This window comes from Orcinus orca, chromosome 15 (genome assembly GCF_937001465.1).
Source record: "Orcinus orca chromosome 15, mOrcOrc1.1, whole genome shotgun sequence".
Lineage (NCBI taxonomy): Eukaryota > Metazoa > Chordata > Mammalia > Artiodactyla > Delphinidae > Orcinus > Orcinus orca.
This window is the reverse complement of record NC_064573.1, coordinates 61,565,844-61,585,194: the sequence shown is the minus strand read 5'-3', so window position 1 is coordinate 61,585,194 and position 19,351 is coordinate 61,565,844. Positions and strand designations below refer to the sequence as shown.

The following is a 19,351-nucleotide window of genomic DNA, read 5'->3' as shown; positions in this document are numbered from 1 at the left end:
CACAGTCTTAATCACTGGACCAACAGGGAAGTCCCTATTATTATTTTTTTAAATATGCTTTGTCTCTCTTTGCTCCTTCTTGGACTCTCATAATACATATTGGTCCATTTTATGCTGTTTTATAGGTCCCTTAGGCTTTGTCCATTTTTCATCACTTTTTTTTTATACCTCTGACTTGGTTAATTTCAATCATCAGAATTGCTGATTCTTTCTTCTGCCTGATCAAGTCTGCTGTTGAACCCCTCTAGTGAATATTTCAATTTAGTTATTATATTCTTCAGCTCCAGAATTTTTGTATGGTTCTTTTAAAAAATAGTTTCTCTTTGTTGATATTCTCATTTTGTTCGTGCATTGTTCTTAATCCACTTGGTTGTCTGTGCTCTTTTAGATCACTGTGCTTCTTTAAGACAATTAATTTGAATTCTTTGTCATATAATTCATAGATTTCTGTGTCCTTGGGATTGGTTTCTGGAGATTGGTTTCTTTTGTTCTTTTGATTGAGCTATGTTTCTGTTTATTCTTGTGCCTCATGATTTTGTGGTTGTTGTTGAGTTTTATGTATTTGATAAAACAGCCACCTCTCTCAGTCTTCTTACAGGGAAGACCTTCACCAGTTGGGCTAGCTGGGGAGTCTGGGGGCCTCAGAAATCCTTTTTGGAGGACGTAATTTCTCTGGGCTTGTGCATGTAATTTCCCAGTTCGAATTGCAGGTTTCTTTTTCAGGTGCTTGTCATCTCTTGCTCCCTGTGGTGTCCAAGGCTTGTTCTCTGGTGCTGCAGCAGCAAGGTGCCACTCTCCCCTTTGTCCTCAGCAGTCCCCAGGCATCCAAAGTATGCTGTCTCCCCATCAGCATCCTGAGTCAGGTGAGACAGATACTGGTCCCTCAACAGCCCTCTGAGAAGCTGGACTGTTGGACCCACACTTTATTCTTCTCTTTCGCTCCAATTGGGTGCCTTTGGACTGTGTAGAGATGTTACTGGCCTGTCTGTGGCACTGCAGGCTCTCTGGGGCTGCAGCACACCACTCCTGCCACCCCCCAACCCCACCTTTGCTTTCAGTGGCCCCCCTGCATCTAAACTCTGCCAGTTTCATCAGGGCTCCAAGTCAGTCGAGGCAGAAACCAGCCACTCCAGCGGCCCTGCAAAAAGCCAACCCGTTGGATGCAGTCCCCTCTTCCCTACCCCTCCATTCGCCCAGAAGCCTCGAGCTGGTGACTTTCTCCCAACATGCTGAGCTGTTGGCTTGAGGGAGGGACAGTTGGGGGTAAAGTGAAACCGCTCTTCTGTTTTCAGTGCAGCTGTTCTCAACTCTGGACTTGCCTGGGGAACTGGAACTCTTTAACTGGTTTCTGCTTCCCATAAAGGTATTTTGATTTGTAAGTGGTGTCTCTGTTGGGTCAAGGGCTAGGACTTCCTATCCCATCATCTGGCTGACATCCCGACCCGACAATAGTTTCCCAAAGGGAAACACATCAGGCTATAGAACCCAGAATAATTTATCAGAAATAAATCATTTACTGAGTGCTATGGAGTAGGGTGTACCCCTTAATATTATAAGCCCTCGTTTTACAGATGAGAAAGCCAAGGCACAGACGTAACACAACAAAATAGCAGGTAAAAAGTGACTGGTATGTAGTAGGCACTCAAAAATGAAAACCTTTTCTCTTATACTCAAACTCTTTTGAGATCGGGAAATTATTCTGGATGGAGGAAGGAGCCGTGAACCAATGAATGCTGCAGCTTCTAGAAGCTGGAAAGGGGTAGGAAACGGATTCTTCCAAGACCCTCCAGAGAAAACGCAGCCCTGCCAGCACCTTGACTTAGCCCAGTGAGACCTATTCTGGAATTCTGACTTCCAGAATTCTAAGATAATAGATTTATTTTGTCTTAAGCCACTAAGTTTCTGGTAATTTGTTACAGCAGACATAGGAAACTAATATAGAAGTCTGAGTTTAAAAAAAAATACATTCAGATAAAATTACTTAGGAAACACTTTATTGCACAAAATTTACATCTGTTGTATATGATGAAAAGCATGGCAAAAACAACCTTTTGTTAATCCATTTTTCTTTGCGATTTTTCTGTGAAAAGTAAAGATTTCCTAATACATTCTTTTTATATAGTTGTTTAACAGTTGTGTTGGTAATAAGTGTCTTGGGACATAAGGTATAAAACTGAAAACGGATCAGAAAAGTGCAGGGGGAAGACCACTGCCAAAGAGTAACCTCCAGGAACTCGGCATTTTCCATGGCAAGGCAGACGCTGAGGGGTCATCACACTGCAATTGAAGAACAAAATATGTAATCCTTCAACTTTATCACTAAATCTCTTTTTAACACGTATTATAAAACTCTCCCTTTGTTGTTGTTGTTCCTTTTGGTTTTGACACTTCTAGCTGTGATTTATTGTAAGGAAAAAACAAAGTAATACATTTCTGTGTCTTTGTATCAGCTGAAGATAAATTTCCTCAATTTCCAAGCCATAAAGATACTAACCAGAAAGGCTATAAATAGAGTCCATGGAGCAAAATCAAATTCAAAAGAAACAGTGGTTAAAAAAAAAAATCAATGCTGTGTGATTTGTATCAATTTGTTCTTCAAAAAAGCATGAATTAAAAAGACAGTCACCTACCTTGTAAAGTAGGCTTAGGTTACTTTTGTTATGCCTAAAGGCTAACTGATTTCCCCAGGTGTCATGCTCTTATTTCATAATAGAGAAAAGTATTTTAATTATAATGCATATTGATAGCTAAAATACTGCTCACAAAGCTATACCTTTTGCTTAAAAGTAAAAGAAAAACCTGAATTCCAAAGAGGACTTGTTTATCCTTATAAAAAGCTACCTGGTATAATTAATGCAACACTAAGAATGAATACAACGAAGTATTTAAGATTTTCCTTTTTTTTTTGAAAATCAGCCTTAATGAAACAACTGCAGACAACAGGTTGCTTAGCTGTCTTCTTTTGAAAAGTTCAGCTAACTTAAATTTTATATAAAGACGTCTAAATTTAACATAAACTTTCACTTACTTGGTCTATTTATATAGTATGTAAAAATGCAAGTTGATGAATACATAACCAGAGAAATCAGAGACTTAAGCTTTAGTGAAACTTACACATGGTTTGATTATCTGAAGCCATTCATTAAGATATTCAACAAGACCTAACGCATCTGGGATATTGTCTCCTTCCGAAACGAATTTCAGCAGAATCACCATTGGGATTTCTTTAGAACAGCTACAACAATTAAAAAGAATAATTAGATATTCTTCTACTGATACAAGATGATGGTTCCAGTGTGCCTGTTTTTATAGCTGAGATAATCTGCCAGGTTTTAGGCAAGGAGATGTCACATCACAAGATCACTTATGTACCTTCTATTTGTAGGGACAAAACTAGGAGCCATGTAACACCCACCCTGGGCACATGAATGTTCCTGCCCCACACCAAGATTTGTGCTGGAAAATTAAAAGAACATCAATTTTGTGAGAAATATCTGTAAATAGCATGAATTTTAAAGCTACAGATGGTAGAGTTGCAGTATCTTGCAGATACAAACATTTAATTCAAAATGTTTAATTCAAAACAGAATTTAATTCAAAACAGAAAACAGACCAAGAAATTAGTAGTGGTAGTTTCTTCTGGGTGACAGAAGTGAGTATTTAAAATATTGTTTCTTTTGACTATTCTACATTTTCAAAATGTTCTATGAGGAACATGTCTTTCATAGTATTTTGTCTAGTGTTGCTAACTTTGTGGGCAAAGTTAACAGCTGCCCAGAGGTTGTTCTCTGCCCTCACGGTTTCACCCTATACTTGTGAGCTCAGGGTTGAGGAGGGTTCAGGCAGGCCCCAGGGCTCTTCCCCCAGCAGCTGTGTCCCTCTGGTTCTCTGCCTCATACTCTCCAGCTGTGTCAGCCACCCCAACTCTGGTTTCCAGTCCCCTCGACTTAGCAAGACGGCTGCACTCTGCCTGGGTCCCCCCACCCCATGCTGCAGTCCTGCAGGAAGCTGGGGCAATAGCAGGACTCTACTGCTTTCTCCCAGGCTTCACAGCTGTGTGCTGCATGGTGTCCAATGTCTGATGAACAGCTGTTTCATTAATGTTGTCCAGTTTCCCATTGTTTATGGCAGGAGGGCAAGTCTGCTATCAGCTACTCTGACACGGTCAGAAGCAAAGCTAGGAGACTGACTTGCAAAGAAGCAAGAAGTCAGTTTGAAGGGGCAGAGTGCGGGGGGAGTGCGAAGACAGCAGAATCCCCCTCCCCCTGCGGAGAAGGGCGAGACCAGCAAGGACAAACAGGAAGCGACGTAGGACTCTGGCAAACTGGGCAGGTTGTTGCAAAGGAGACGAGGAGAAAAGGAGAGGGAAAAAAAGCAAGGAAGAATGCGACAGCTCTGGGGACACTGTGAGGGCCAGGAGGCCAGCATCTGTGCAGAGCGCACCCAGGGGGCCAGGCCAGAGGGGCCTGGAGGGCTCTGGATGGCACATTGCGGAGGATGAACCAGATTCCGCAAAAGGCAAGTAAAACTGCTGATGGATTTTTACTCAGGGAGTCTTGTGATCAGTTTTGCATTTTAGAAAGTTAATTCCAGCATTGCTGCTGAGGTGGTCAGGGCAGGTCAGAATGAGGCAGTAGGCGATCGATCAAGAGACCCTGACAGCAGCTGCTATTGCCTGGACTGTGTCCCTCCAGGGTCTACAAGTGGAAGCCTCACCCACAGGCGACTGTATCTGGAGGCAGGAGGTTTAGGAGGTAATTCAGTGAAAGGTCACAGGAGGGGGCCCTAATCCGATGGGACCATGGCCTTACAAGGAGAGAAGGAGCTCTCTCTCTGCTGCATGAGGACACAGCCAGAGGTGGCCGTCTGCAGGCCAGGAAGAGGGCCCTCCCCAGAACCCGACCAGGCCAGCACCCTGACCTCCAGCCTCCAGAGCTGTGAGCAAATACATTTCTGTTGTTTAAGCCCCGCAGTCTATGGTCTGACAGAAGTGCAGGCCACGGGTGATGTGGCCTGAATGGAGCGAGAGAATGATTCAAAGCTGGTGGTTTGCAGGGCAGGTGTGGAGAATAACCAGGTGGCCAGGGCTTCTAGGCTGTGGTAAGAAAAGAGGTGAAATAATATACTAAAGGGCATAAGCTAGACAGGGAAAGAAGTGAAAACACGAATGGAAGATAGACTACGAAAAAAAGAAAAGTTGAAGGAAATGATGGTTTTAATAAGAGCATAGATTTTCAGGTATAAAACAGGAGTTATTTAATGAGTACAGATCTTCTGTTTAGAACGATGACAAAGTTCTGAAAGTGGATGGTGGTGATGGGTACACAACAATGAATGTACTGAATGTCACTTAACTGTACACTTAAAAATGGTTAATTTAATGTTATGTACACCTCACCACCACCACCACTGCAAAGAGGACTGACTGCAGAGGTTGCACAGAATATGTATCAGGACCCCTAACATGACACACATACTAAAGCATTAAATATGGCTTTTCAGGAACCAATTCTATAACCACATTTCAATCTTTCCCCTGAATGTAACATGGTACCTATTTAATGAAGACATTTTCAGAGTTCCAGTAAGTACTCCAAACACTATCCCAGTTATCTTACTTTCATTTTCAGATAAGATGCGCAGCAAATATACAGGTAAGCTCACCCTTCGTCATAGAGTGTTTTTGTGATACCTCCTCCAGGAATACGGACACAAAACTCAGAATCGTCTATTTCAGGAATGCATGGGCTTTTTTCCATTTCTTCCCAGTTAAGGCTCTGTATTTTATTCTGAACACTTTTTTTCGTGGAAGGTGTAAGTAGGTACCTGAAGGGAGTACTGGAAACAATCATATAATTAACTAAAAACTCACAAATACGTACATTAAGACAATTAACAGTTCTTTTAGCAAAAATTATCTTGTTCTCCATATATTCTGCTGCACAAAGCAAAACACGTGTTTCAGCAATCTATGGAAGAGCAACATGTAAAACTATTGCTCTGACTTGCTATTTACAAATTTAGGGGAGAGCGGAGAGACAGGAAAACTTAACCCAAGGCCAGGCCAGCGTGAAGATGTCCACAGCCACGCTCCCACCAGGCCCACTGTGAGAATCCCAGAAACTAAGTCTAGTCTTGAAAGGTTACTCTTGGCTAATAATTTCGTCAGAATTTTACAGGTGAAGAAATGATAATGCAATAAACTAGTTTAGATTTCTAAGTCTTGGATACTTTGTCTTCTACCTAAGAATTCAATCTGACATGCCTGGGAGCTATACTTAAAGGCAACTGTATTTCTGCAAATACAAATGGTTGAATATATGGAAATAAATAGAAACATCAATCCAGTCTTTGAAAAACGATCAACCAATAAACATCAGGTACCCTTTCTTCTTTCCCTTCATCAGCTGAGGTTTGTGGCGCTGCCAGGCACGTGATACCACACAACAGAGCACAGCCCCAGAACCATTCCCACCTTTATCCTAGGATCCCAGTGCCGCAGCCCTGGGAATGTCAAGGGCCCCCCACCTCTACTCCTCCTAGCTCATGTTCTTTACCTCCTTCTTTCTAAATTGCAGGGAGGACAGGAAAGGATATGCATGGCTTTAAAATTTTATTTTAACCTTTTAATAGAGAAATCATCCTAATAACTGTATAAATCATAGCAAAATACTTTTCCAAAGACACAGACATACCTGCGGAGCTGGAAGTCATTACGGTGATACGAGTGGCTGCTTGAAAGAACAACAACTTTGGCACAGTTGCTGCTTTTCACCCAGAAAAGCAGTTTCTCACAGAATGACTTTGATTTATACTTTGTATACCATTCAAAGAATAAAACAAAAACAGAAAAGTTAGATCCTAGAGTTACAATAAGAGTAGTCTATATAGTATTTCACCCACGTTATGTGATGATATATAGTTTATATATACTAAAATTATAATTATTTTTACATCTACTTACCATCCTTAGACTGAAGGTGAAAGATGAGGAGCAATGACTATTTTTTTATTTTTATTTTTTAACATCTTTATTGGAGTAGAATTGCTTTACAATGGTGCGTTAGTTTCTGCTTTATAACAAAGTGAATCAGTTATACATATACATATATCCCCATATCTCCTACCTCTTGCGTCTCCCTCCCACCCTCCCTATCCCACCCCTCAGGGTGGTCACAAAGCACCGAGCTGATCTCCCCGTGCTATGCGGCTGCTTCCCACTAGCTATCTACTTTCCATTTGGTAGTGTATATATGTCCACACAACTCTCTCACTTTGTCCCAGCTTACTCTTCACCCTCCCCGTATCCTCAAGTCCATTCTCAAGTAGGTCTTTGTCTTTATTCCCGTCTTGCCCCTAGGTTCTTTGTGACCATTTTTTTTTGTATTTTTAGATTCTATACATATGTGTTAGCATACGGTATTTGTTTTTCTCTTTCTGACTTACTCCACTCTGTATGACAGACTCTAGGTCCATCCACCTCACTACAAATGACTCAATTTTGTTTCTTTTTATGGCTGAGTAATATTCCATTGTATATATGTGCCACATCTTCTTCTTTATCCATTCAACTGTCGATGGACACTTAGGTTGCTTCCAAGTCCTGGGTATTGAAAATAGAGCTGCATAGAACATTGTGGCGCATGACTCTTTTGAATTATGGTTTTCTCAGGGTGTATATATACATATATATATATATATATATATATATATATATATATGTATATATATAGTGGGATTGCTGGGTCATATCCTAGTTCTATTTTTAGTTTTTTTTTTTTTTTTTTTGCGGTATGCGGGCCTCTCACTGTTATGGCCTCTCCCATTGCAGAGCACAGGCTCCGGAAGCGCAGGCTCAGCGGCCATGGCTCATGGGCCCAGCCGCTCTGCGGCATGTGGGATCTTCCTGGACCGGGGCACGAACCCGTGTCCCCTGCATCAGCAGACGAACTCTCAACCACTGCGCCACCAGGGAAGTCCTTTTTAGTTTTTTAAGGAACCTCCATACTGTTATCCATAGCAGCTGTATCAATTTACATTCCCACCAACAATGCAAGAGGGTTCCCTTTTCTTCACACCCTCTCCAGCACTTGTTGTTTGTAGATTTTTTGATGATGGCTATTCTGACTGGTGTGAGGTGATACCTCATTGTAGTTTGATTTGCATTTCTCTAATGATTAGTAATGTTGAGCATCCTTTCATGTGTTTGTTGGCAATCTGTATATCTTCTTTGGAGAAATGTCTATTTCGGTCTTCTGCCCATTTTTGGATTGGATTTTTTTTTTTTTTGCTATTGAGCTGCATGAGCTGCTTGTATATTTTGGAGATTAATGCTTTGTCAGTTGCTTCCTTTGCAAATATTTTCTCCCATTCTGAGGTTTGTCTTTTCATCTTATGGTTTCCTTTGCTGTGCAAAAGCTTTTAACTTTCATTAGTCCCATTTGTTTATTTTTGTTTTTATTTCCATTTCTCCAGGAGGTGGGTCAAAAAGATCTGTTGTGATTTATTATGTCATGGAGTGTTCTGCCTATGTTTTCCTCTGCCTATGTTTTCCTCTAAGAGTTTTATAGTGTCTGGCCTTACATTTAGGTCTTTAATCCATTTTGAGTTTACTTTTGTGTATGGTGTTAGGGACTGTGCTAATTTCATTCTTTTACATGTAGCTGTCCAGTTTTCCCAGCACCACTTACTGAAGAGGCTGTTCACTGTATATTCTTGCCTCCTTTATCAAAGATAAGGTGACCATAGGTGGATGGGTTTATCTCTGGGCTCTCTATCCTGTTCTGTTGATCTATATTTCTGTTTTTGTGCCAGTACCATACTGTCTTGATTACTGTAGCTTTCTAGTATAGTCTGAAGTCAGGGAGACTGATTCCTCCAGCTCCATTTTTCCTTCTCAAGACTGCTTTGGCTATTCAGGGTCTTTTGTGTTTCCATACAAACTGAAATTTTTTGTTCTAGTTCTGTGAAAAATGCCATTGGTAGTTTGATAGGGATTGCACTGAATCTGTAGATTGCTTTGGGTAGTAGAGTCATTTTCACAATGTTGATTCTTCCAATCCAAGAACATGGTATATCTCTCCATATGTCTGTATCATCTTTAATTTCTTTCATCAGTGTCTTATAGTTTTCTGCATACAGGTGTTTTGTCTCCTCAGGTAGGTTTATTCCTAGGTATTTTATTCTTTTTGTTGCAATGGTAAATGGGAGTGTTTCCTTAATTTCTCTTTCAGATTTTTCATCATTAGTGTATAGGAATGCAAGAGATTTCTGTGCATTAATTTTGTATCCTGCTACTTTACCAAATTCATTGATTGGCTCTAGTAGTTTTCTTGTAGCATCTTTAGGATTCTCTATGTATAGTATGTCATCTGCGAACAGTGACAGTTTTACTTCTTTTCCGATTTGGATTCCTTCTTTTTCTTTTTCTTCTCTGATTGCTGTGGCTAAAATTTCCAAAACTATGTTGAATAATAGTGGTGAGAGTGGGCAACCTTGCCTTGTTCCTGATCTTAGTGGAAATGGTTTCAGTTTTTCACCACTGAGAATGATGTTGGCTGTGGGTTTGTCATATATGGCCTTTATTATGTTGAGGTAAGTTCCCTCTATGCCTACTTTCTGGAGGGTTTTTATCATAAACGGGTGTTGAATTTTGTCGAAACCGTTTCTGCATCTAATGAGATGATTATATGGTTTTTCTCCTTCAAATTGTTAACATGGTTTATCACATTGATTGATTTGTGTATACTGAAGAATCCTTGCATTCCTGGGATAAACCCCACTTGATCATGGTGTATGATCCTTTTAATGTGCTGTTGGATTCTGTTAGCTAGTATTTTGTTCAGGACTTTTGCATCTATGTTCATCAGTGATATTGGCCTGTAGCTTTCTTTTTTTGTGGCATCTTTGTCTGGTTTTGGTATCAGGGTGATGGTGGCCTCGTAGAATGAGTTTGGGAGTGTTCCTCTTTCTGCTATATTTTCTAAGAGTTTGCGAAGGATAGGTGTTAGCTCTTCTCTAAATGTTTGATAGAATTCGCCTGTGAAGCCATCTGGTCCTGGGCTTTTGTTTGTTGGAAGATTTTTAATGACAGTTTCAATTTCAGTGCTTGTAATTGGTCTGTTTATATTTTCTATTTCTTCCTGGTTCAGTCTCGAAAGGTTGTGCTTTTCTAAGAATTTGTCCATTTCTTCCAGGTTGTCCCTTTTATTGGCATATAGGTGCTTTTAGTAATCTCTCATGAGCAACCAAACCAAAACACAAATCCACCAATGATAACAAGCGCTAAAAACTATACTAAAAAAAAACCCCCAAAACCAAAAAACGCTGTCAGAACCCTAGGACAAATGGCAAAAGCAAAGCTATATAGACAAAATCACACAAAGAAGCATACACATACACACTCACAAAAAGAGAAAAAGGAAAAAAAAATATATATATATATAAAAATAAAAAAAGAGAGCAACCAAATCAATAAATAAATCTACCAATGATAATAAGCTCTAAATACTAAACTAAGATAAACATAAAACCAGAAACAAATTAGATGCAGAAAGCAAACTGCAAGTCTACAGTTGCTACCAAAGTCCACTGCTTCAATTTTGGGATGATTCATTGTCTATTCAGGTATTCCAGAGATGCAAGGTACATCAAGTTGATTGTGGAGATTTAATCCACCGCTCCTGAGGCTGCTGGGAGAGATTTCCCTTTCTCTTCTTTGTTCACACAGCTCCTGGGGTTCAGCTTTGGATTTGGCCCTGCTTCTGCGTGTAGGTTGTGTGAGGGCATCTCTTCCCCACCCAAATAGGACAGGGTTAAAGAAGTGGCTGCTTAGGGGGCTCTGGCTCACTCAAGCTGGGGGGAGGGAGGGGTACATAATGTGGGGCGAGCCTGTGGTGGCAGAGGCTGGCGTGACGTTGTAACAGCCTGAGGCGTGCCATGTGTTCTCCCGGGGAAGCTGTCCCTGGATCAAAGGACTCTGGCAGTGGTGGGTCGCACAGGCTCCTGGGAGGGGAGGTGTGGATAGTGACCTGGGCTTACACACAGGCTTCTTGGTGGCTGCAGCAGCAGCCTTAGCATCTCATGCCTGTCTCTGGGGACCACACTGATAGACGCAGCTCACACCCGTCTCTGGAGGTTGTTTAGGTGGTGCTCTGAATCCCCTCTCCTTGTGCATCCCAAAACAATGGTCTCTTGCATTTTAGGCAGGTCCAGAGTTTTCCCTGGACTCCCTCCCTGTTAGCTGTGGCACATTAACCCCCTTCAGGCTGTCTTCACGCAGCCAACCCCAGTCCTCTCCCTGGGATCTGACCTCTGACGCCCGAGCCTCAGCTCCCAGCCCCCAACCCGTCAGGTGAGCAGACAAGCCTCTCGGGCTGGTGAGTGCTGGTCGGCACCGATGCTCAGTGCGGGAATCTCTCCACTTTGCCCTCTGCACCCCTCTTGCTGCGCTCTCCTCTGTGGCTCCAAAGCTTCCCCCCAGCCACCCCCCGTCTCCGCCAGTGAAGGGGCTTCCCAGTGTGTGGAAACTTTTCCTCCTTCACAGCTCCCTCCCGGAGGTGCAGGTCCCGTCCCTATTCTTTTCTCTCTGTTTTTCCTTTTTTCTTTTGCCCTACCCAGGTACATGGGGAGTTTCTTGCCTTTTGGGAAGTCTGAGGTCTTCTGCCAGCATTCAGTAGGTGTTCTGTAGGAGTTGTTCCACATGTAGATGTAGTGATGTAGTTTTGATGTATTTGTGGGGAGGAAGGTGATCACCACGTCTTACTCCTCCACCATCTTGAAGGCACCCCACAATGACTGTTTATTTTATCTTTACAACTAGAGATAAGCTAAGTGTGAGGAATCTAGATTTCAGTTTCCCAGTTCTGTACTTCAGTGATCTATTGTTACTCAAAAACCACCACGCGGTTATCTATGAGACGTCTTGCCAGAAATTTCTACCCTAAATCTGATCAGAAAGAAACAGGTGAATCCAGAAGGCTGAACATCTGGCCTGGGTCCCTCAGAGGAGTCAATATTGTGAATCACAGAAGGAGGAGGGCAGCTCTACACTGAACCCCAACTGAAAAGATATAACAGCCTAAGGCAACACACAAACCTTGCCTGGATCCAGAATTGAAGGATATTTGGGGAACAACTGGGGAATTTGAATATGCCGAATGCTAGTACTTAATAATTCACTAAATGCTGACTTTCTAGGTGTGTGGCAGTGTTGTGGTTGTGAGGTTGTGTGTGAAGGAGAGTCTCCTTCTTGTATGGAGTGAGCAGCATGATGTCAGCAGCCTCCTTTTGGACTGTTTGGCAGGAGGAAACTGCGTGTACTTGTGCAAAGAGAATCAAGCAGGTGTGGCAAGATGTGAACAGATGACTGATCTGGGTCATAAAATTTGGGGGGAAAACCCATTTTATGGAAACTCTTTTCAGAGACTGTTAATAAAATAATTATTCAATAAAATATAAAATGCAGGTAAGAAATGGCTACCTTTTAAAAACAGAAGGGCAGTTTGTGTCGTGGTTAAGAGAGGCCAGCTCCAGAGACAGGCTGCCGGGTCTAGAATGCTGGCTCCACCCATGAACCACACGGCTTGAGCAAGCTGCCTGAGCTTCTGTGTTTCCGATTTCTCACTTGTAAAATTAAGATAATTAGCATCTGCCTCCTAGGATTGTTGTGAGGACTGAGTAGAGCAACATGCTTGAAGTATTTAGAGTATTACTGGTGCAAAGAATCTATGCTCAAAAAATGTTTGCTACTTTGAAATCACTCTTTATTTACATCTATCAACAATTTCAGGGACTTCCCTGGTGGCGCAGTGGTTAAGAATCTGCCTGCCAATGCAGGGGACATGGGTTCAAGCCCTGGTCCGGGAAGATCCCACATGCTGTGGAGCAACTAAGCCCGTGCGCCACAACTACTGAGCCTGTGTTCTAGAGCCCGCAAGCCACAACTACTGAGCCTGTGTGCCGCAACTACCAAAGCCTGTGCGCCTAGAGCCCGCGCCCTGCAACAAGAGAAGCCACTGCAATGAGAAGCCGAGCAGCCCCCGCCCAAAGCCTGTGCACTGCAACCAAGAGTAGCCCCTGCCCGCCACAACTAGAGAAAGCCCACATGCAGCAACGAAGACCCAACACAGCCAATAAATAAATAAATTAATTAATTAATTTTTAAAAATTCGTTTAGAAGTGTCTGAATTGTCCATCTTACTTCTCGAACTTACAGATATTAGGAAGAGAACAAAAAAGCCACGTGGCACAATGTAAAACTGCTAGCAACTCTCACTGCCAAACTTTTTGTGTGATATTGTTAACTAAGGAAAGAGTAATAAATATTAAAATAACCATAGCTCCATTCATGATAGCCTCAAACTGGAAAAAAATCAAATGCTCCATCAACAGTATGGGTCAATCATGGTTTATTTACACAACAGATTCATGCACAGAGGTGAGAAGGAAGTAACTACCTCTACCTGCAACAATGTGGAAGCACCTAGCAGACAGAATGTGGAGTAAAGGAGGCCAGACGTGAAGTGCACCCGTGAGATCCCGCTCCTACAACATGGTGACTGTGGGTGTGTGTGGAGGGGCCCCCGGGAAGGGGAGACCTTTCTGCCCCCCTGAACAGGTGGTACCTCAATCCACTCTACACCAAGGCTCTGTCTAGAAGCCGAGGATACAGGAGTGAATGACACCTTGTCACTTTTCTCAAGGAACTTCCATTCTATCAGGTGGGAAGTGAGGAGTCGTGAAGAAAACTAGCTCAGGATAAGATAAGAGAAAGGATGCTGGGGGGAGGTCTTTCTGATGAGGGACAGCTAAGCAAAGACTAAAGGAAGTGAGCCATTCAGGTGTCCAGTGGAGAAGTGGTCCAGGCAGAGAAACTACTGTGAGGACTGAGACAGGATGAGCTTAATGTGTTTGAACAGCACAGGGTGGCCAGTGTGGCTGGAGCAGGGCAATCAAGAGCGGGAGCAGGGGACAGGCATGCAGGACAGCTGGACGTGGGGCCAGGGACAGAGCTGCCCCGCAGATGCTCCATGGTAACCAAATGCTCTTTATGGCAGCTGCTCGCCACGCATGGCTGTGGAGAACTTGCAATGTGGCTACTGGGACAGAGGAACTGAATTTTTAATTTTACTTACTTTTAATGAATGAGTCAAAATTTAAACAGCTACATGTGTCTAGTGGCTGCCACATCAGAGATGTAGGGCCTGTCGGGCCGTGGTGAGGGCTGTGAACTCGCTTTGAGATGGGAAGCTACTGGCGGGTTTGGAAGGCAGAAGTGACGTGCTTTGATTAAGATTTAAAGGATCACGGGTAGAGCTGTCTGCGGGGCGGGTGGTGCAGGAGCAGAATCAGGGCATGAGGGAGGGGGTGGCTGGACTGGAGTGGTGGCAGCGGAAGACGAAAGAAGTTGGATTCAGAAAATATTTTCATATATATATATAATTTTTATGTAGATGCCACTGGTTTGAAATGTAACTCAAATAGAATAAACCTGTAATATTTATATGCTTAAAGTTTTTCACCAATGCTACCTGAATCAGGAATATATAAGACCCAAGCTATATGTCCCAATTCCTTTCAATATATTCATGAAACAATACTAACAACTCTGAAATTTTATGAGTATTTCTCTATAGAATCAGACCTTGCTTAAGTGTATAAACATAAACAAAGAAATGATTTTTGAGTCTTAATGATAATGACTCAGTATTTTCTCATTATATTGCATTTTAATAAACTTAAGAAGGCAAAAATAACATACTAACCTTAATAAAAATGGATCTTAACTGAAGAGCCACTAGTTTCTTTGAAGGCGATGCATACACTGCAAGTCCAAGAAAATGAAACCAAATGATAGTTAAATTGAAGGAGTCATACAAGTGAAGTTATAATGATAAAAAGCTGAACTAGGAGAACTTCTGTATCTAAATGTTTTCGATAGTTAAAATATAGAACATATGCACTATATCATTTAGTTAAAACAAAACACTTTAATACCTCAGAATTCACCTGTGAGCTTTATTCTACAGAATACATTCAGTGCTGAAAAGTTAACTGTAAGAAAATTATCAAAAATTATTTCTCTTCTTTGACTGTAAATCCAGAGAAGTATTCCCCTGGAAATTTCTAGCATTATGACAAATGACATCATTCTTAAGATCGTTTTTGGTTTCTGATATTCTTTCCTCTTTTCTCTAGAGAACAGCAACAGTCATTGGGATTAGAACAAGGAAGAATAAAATGCAGCAAATGTTAGCTGGGCAATAAAATACCTGCAATAGGTACATGTGTTCTTTAGGAGTTTTTGAAAGACCTGAAATAACATGCAAAAATTTTTGTGAGTCGACGTGTGTGAATTTTTTCTGCAAAAAGGATCCACAATTTTCATCAGATTCTACAAGGGGCCTACTTTACTGACGCTTAAGAGGTCCTGCCCAACTTCACCTCCAAGAATGAGATGCTCCAAAATGACCCAAGGACAAAATACAGAGTGCCTGAGGACACGTGATTAGGCCACTGTGCCAAGGGGTAAGCTTTCAGTTACTGTAAAAAGATTACAAATAACCCTAGACTTGGGCACAGCCTTTGGTGGATCACGTCTCTCCTGTTATACAGGTCTTTTCGGGGTTGTCTCATTGGACTGGTGCACGTGGGGTGGCCACGGCTGTACTCCATCAGCGAGTCTGCTGACCACCAGGTATGTGTGGGGCAAAGGAGGCTAGAGCAGGTCTAGGAATTAGGGAAAAGGGCAGGCTGAGCTTTAAAATATAAGATGTACCACTTTCTACAACAGCAACACTTGTGTTCTCCACCAGTATATCACGAAGGTCTTTTTTTGTTGTTAAGACCCTGTTTTCCAGATCCTTTTTCTTGTCAGGTGATGTAACATCGCCTTTCACATATTCTGGCTAAAAATATTTAGCTTTTAAATAATCAAGCCTTTATTCCTAACTCCAGTTTCAGAAGTACAGAAACTAGAGGAACGTGGCAAATGACACCACAGGAAGCAATCAGACAAACGTAGAAGGTGGGACATTCTATAGGACAATGTGCCCAGTTTTTTCCTTCAATAAATCAGTTTTGCAAAGAAGGAAAAGAGATTATGCAGGGTAAGAGATTTCAAAGGCACGATAATCAGAAGTACTATGGCCTGGTCTGGACAAACTAACTTTAAAGGACAGTTTTGGGTAAACTGGGCCTCTCTGGATAGGGTATAGGAAGATATTGCTAATTTTGTTAAATGCAATGGTGTTTTAGCTATGTAAGAAAATGTACTATAAGAGGTGCATACTTACATATTTGGGGGTGGAATGTTGTGATGTCTATAATTTATTTCAAAAAGACACCTCATCTTAAAAAATAAAAAAGTGGATTAAAGAACTGTCTCCAATGGACCTGCTGCCAGTTTGTGTCAGAGGAAAAAGCCAGTGGGTCTTCTGCTGGAGCGAAGGTGCATTAGCAGGTGACGGGGAGGCAGGTCTCTGGGTCAGGCTGCCTCGATTAATCATGGGACCATGATTCCCTGTGCACTGGTTCCCTGATCTATAAAACCACCCATGGAGTAGTTGTGAGCATTAAGTGAATTAACACATGTAAATGCACAGTGTTCAGCTCAGAGGAGATACTCAACAAATGACAGTTGTTATCATTAGTCTAAATATAAAAATTCTAGTTCTACCATTTATAGTCCTTTGTCCTTCAAGGCAATATTTGAAATTATCTAGTGTTAATAAAACCATCTTTCTAAAGTGTATTTCATTATTGCAAGCTAATGACATGGTTAGTAAGACTGACAAAACCCAAAATGCTTCCTCACTTGTTTCTCGGTCCACCTACGGTCTTTCATGCTCCTGTCACCTTTGGCTTCTAAACTGAAGACTGAGAGGCCAAGGCAGCAGCTGCCCATCACGCGAAGTAACTGGAAGCCCCTTTGTTTTCCTCTCCTCCCGAGGGGCAGTCTCATCATGAACACAGTGGTTGGGGGCTGTAAACTGTGTGCCCCAACTAACCCAGCTTGACAGTCCAACAAGGAACTGTGGAGACGTACGGCGTGGGAAGAGCCCACACCTACTGCAGTGTTAGGAAACTCGGCCTCTCTGAGCCTCGTCAGTGTTACGACGGATTCTACAACGTGACAGGATGGCAGAGGACTGTGTGAGGTAGCGTATATTAAACATACGGGACTGAGCCCAGTGGAATTCTCTCTCCCTGATATTAGTGATGCTTACCCATGCCAGTAAGGAGAGAAAATAAAACTGAGGATAAAAGGGGAAAAACCCCACGTTAAACAAATAGGTATCTCAAATTCCATCCAAGGATACAAATACAACCACATCTCTCAAGGGAGCTGCCATTTAGGAAAGGCTAGGGACTAAACCAGGGTGTATGCAGGAGAGGAGAACACAGTGTCCTGAACTCTGCACAGAGCCGGTGCCAGGTGCTGCAGGACATACTGGGAGGGTCTGGTTCTGATTTAAAACAACTCTACCTTGTAGGAGAATATAACACACCTTCAGCATTTATACTGAGTTCTGTTGAATTTTCTTCTGCAGTTGCATATGGATTGTTTCCAACCATCGGCACAAGACAATCAGTATAGAAGTAACCAATCTTATACATATTCAGTGTAGAAATAATCAGATCTATTGCAAGCTGGCCAACATTTCCAACAGATACTGCTGGCTGAAACAGTAAAATAATATATTCATTAAGTCAACCAAATTAGCAGCACTTTAAAAAGTTTAGTCAGAAGACAACAATCACAGCACTGGTACTGCATGCTTACGCTCAGGTGAATCACAGCTGGATTCTGACCCCTTCATTAGCTCCACCTTTCAGACTACTGATTGAACACTTACTAAATACCCCAATGGAATGAATCTTCCATTTCTTCAACCTAACATGGCTTCCCTCTTCACCACTCCACTGTCAAGGGTACCCCTAGTATCTTTTGAACATTACTTTCTCTATGACATTTTTCTTTTTCTTTTTTTTTTGCCAGGTATCTCCTGCAAAAACACTTCTTGTTTTTTGTGATTAATAAATATTTTTCAGGGAGATACTTTGAAATGAAGTCTAATTTCCTTTCTCAGTACACTATCACATGCTAATTTAAGCATTTATTGACATTTTATTTCTTTTTTGGCCACGCAGCATGCGAGATCTTAGTTCCTGGACCAGGGATCAAACCCGTGCCCCCTGCAGTGGAAGGGTGAAGTCCTAACCACTGGACCACCAGGGAAGTCCCCATTAATATTTCTTGTGTGCACTATTATGATGAAAATTATCAAAAAGTAACTTTTCTATTACCATCATCCTTTTTAAAAACTGAAATATAATTGACATATAACATTATATTAATTTCAGTTGTACAACATTGTGATTCGACATCTGTACATACTGCAATATGATCACCTCAACAGGTCTAGTTAGTAACCAATGCCACACAGTCAGAAAAACCTTTTTTTCTTGTGATGAGAACTTTTTAAGATCTACTCATGTTAACAACTTTCAAATGTACAATACAGTATTAACTATAGTCATCATGCTTTGAGTTACATCCCGGGACTTATTTTTGACTAGAGATTTGTACTTTTGACCCCCTTCTCCCATTTTATCCACCCCTGCTGGCAAGCACCAATCCATTCTCTGTATCTATAAGTTTTTGTTTGTTTTTTTAATTCCAAATATGAAGCTTTTCTTAAGAGGTCCTTGTGTCCCTCCCCCTCCCAATAAATCCTAGGGCCTTTCTGTACCTTTTTCAACGTTCTAACCTTATTTATATACATGTGTTTCCAACTAAACTGCAAAATCCTTGAGGAATCTAGTCTTTTTTGTCACATTTTGACACCACAGAACGCTCACTGAGTGAGCCAAAGTCTTTAGCAACCCGTCTGTAGTTTCCTGGCTAATGACAACGATTCGCTAGCTTGAACCTGACTCCCGAACTAACTGAGAAAAGGTTTTCCAGGATGAAATGTAAAGCGAGTGGCCCGCACGACACTAGCCAAGCACAGGTCACTCCCCAGCACGTTCCACTCTCAGCCACTAGGACTCGGGGCCGTAGACCCGCGCGCGTTCGGGGACCGCCGCTCGGACCCCCACTCCGCCCCCTCCCTCGGGGCCGGACTCACCATCAGGAGCGTGCACCCCGCGAGGTCGGGGACAGAGTCCCCACAGGGGACAAACATGGTCTAGACGGCTGCTACAGCGGGAAAAGCCTGCGGCCGGAAATGCGGACAGGCGGTGCGCGGGGTCCTACGAGACCTTCGGCGCGGGGTTCTTCGAGGCCTATGGCACGGGGTCCTGAGGTGCCCGTGCCACCGCCTGCCGAGGCGGCGTGCGACAGGGC

At 42.3% G+C, this 19,351-nt stretch overlaps 1 protein-coding gene across 1 annotated transcript; it reads right to left on the bottom strand.

The window, feature by feature from the left end:
- Nucleotides 1-1,977: 1,977 nt before the first annotated feature.
- Nucleotides 1,978-19,296, bottom strand: PSMG2 (proteasome assembly chaperone 2). Its single transcript, XM_004275972.3, has 7 exons — nt 19,134-19,296; nt 17,511-17,682; nt 14,766-14,824; nt 6,696-6,814; nt 5,665-5,838; nt 3,115-3,235; nt 1,978-2,277 (listed from the first exon to the last, which is right to left on the bottom strand). Exons 1-7 carry the CDS (start codon nt 19,188-19,190, stop codon nt 2,185-2,187), a joined length of 795 nt encoding a protein of 264 aa, XP_004276020.1. The 5' UTR covers nt 19,191-19,296; the 3' UTR covers nt 1,978-2,184.
- Between the last annotated feature and the right edge of the window lie 55 nt (nt 19,297-19,351).

What these genes read in the sequence shown, in the direction of transcription:
- PSMG2 (XM_004275972.3), bottom strand. Translation starts at nt 19,190, where the DNA reads ATGTTTGTCCCCTGTGGGGACTCTGTCCCCGACCTCGCGGGGTGCACG. An exon ending in ACTCAGTATAAATGCTGAAG is followed by an intron (nt 14,825 to 17,510) that starts GTGTGTTATATT and finishes TTGGACTTGCAG; the next exon opens with TGTATGCATCGCCTTCAAAG. An exon ending in TAAGATCCATTTTTATTAAG is followed by an intron (nt 6,815 to 14,765) that starts GTTAGTATGTTA and finishes TGGTATACAAAG; the next exon opens with TATAAATCAAAGTCATTCTG.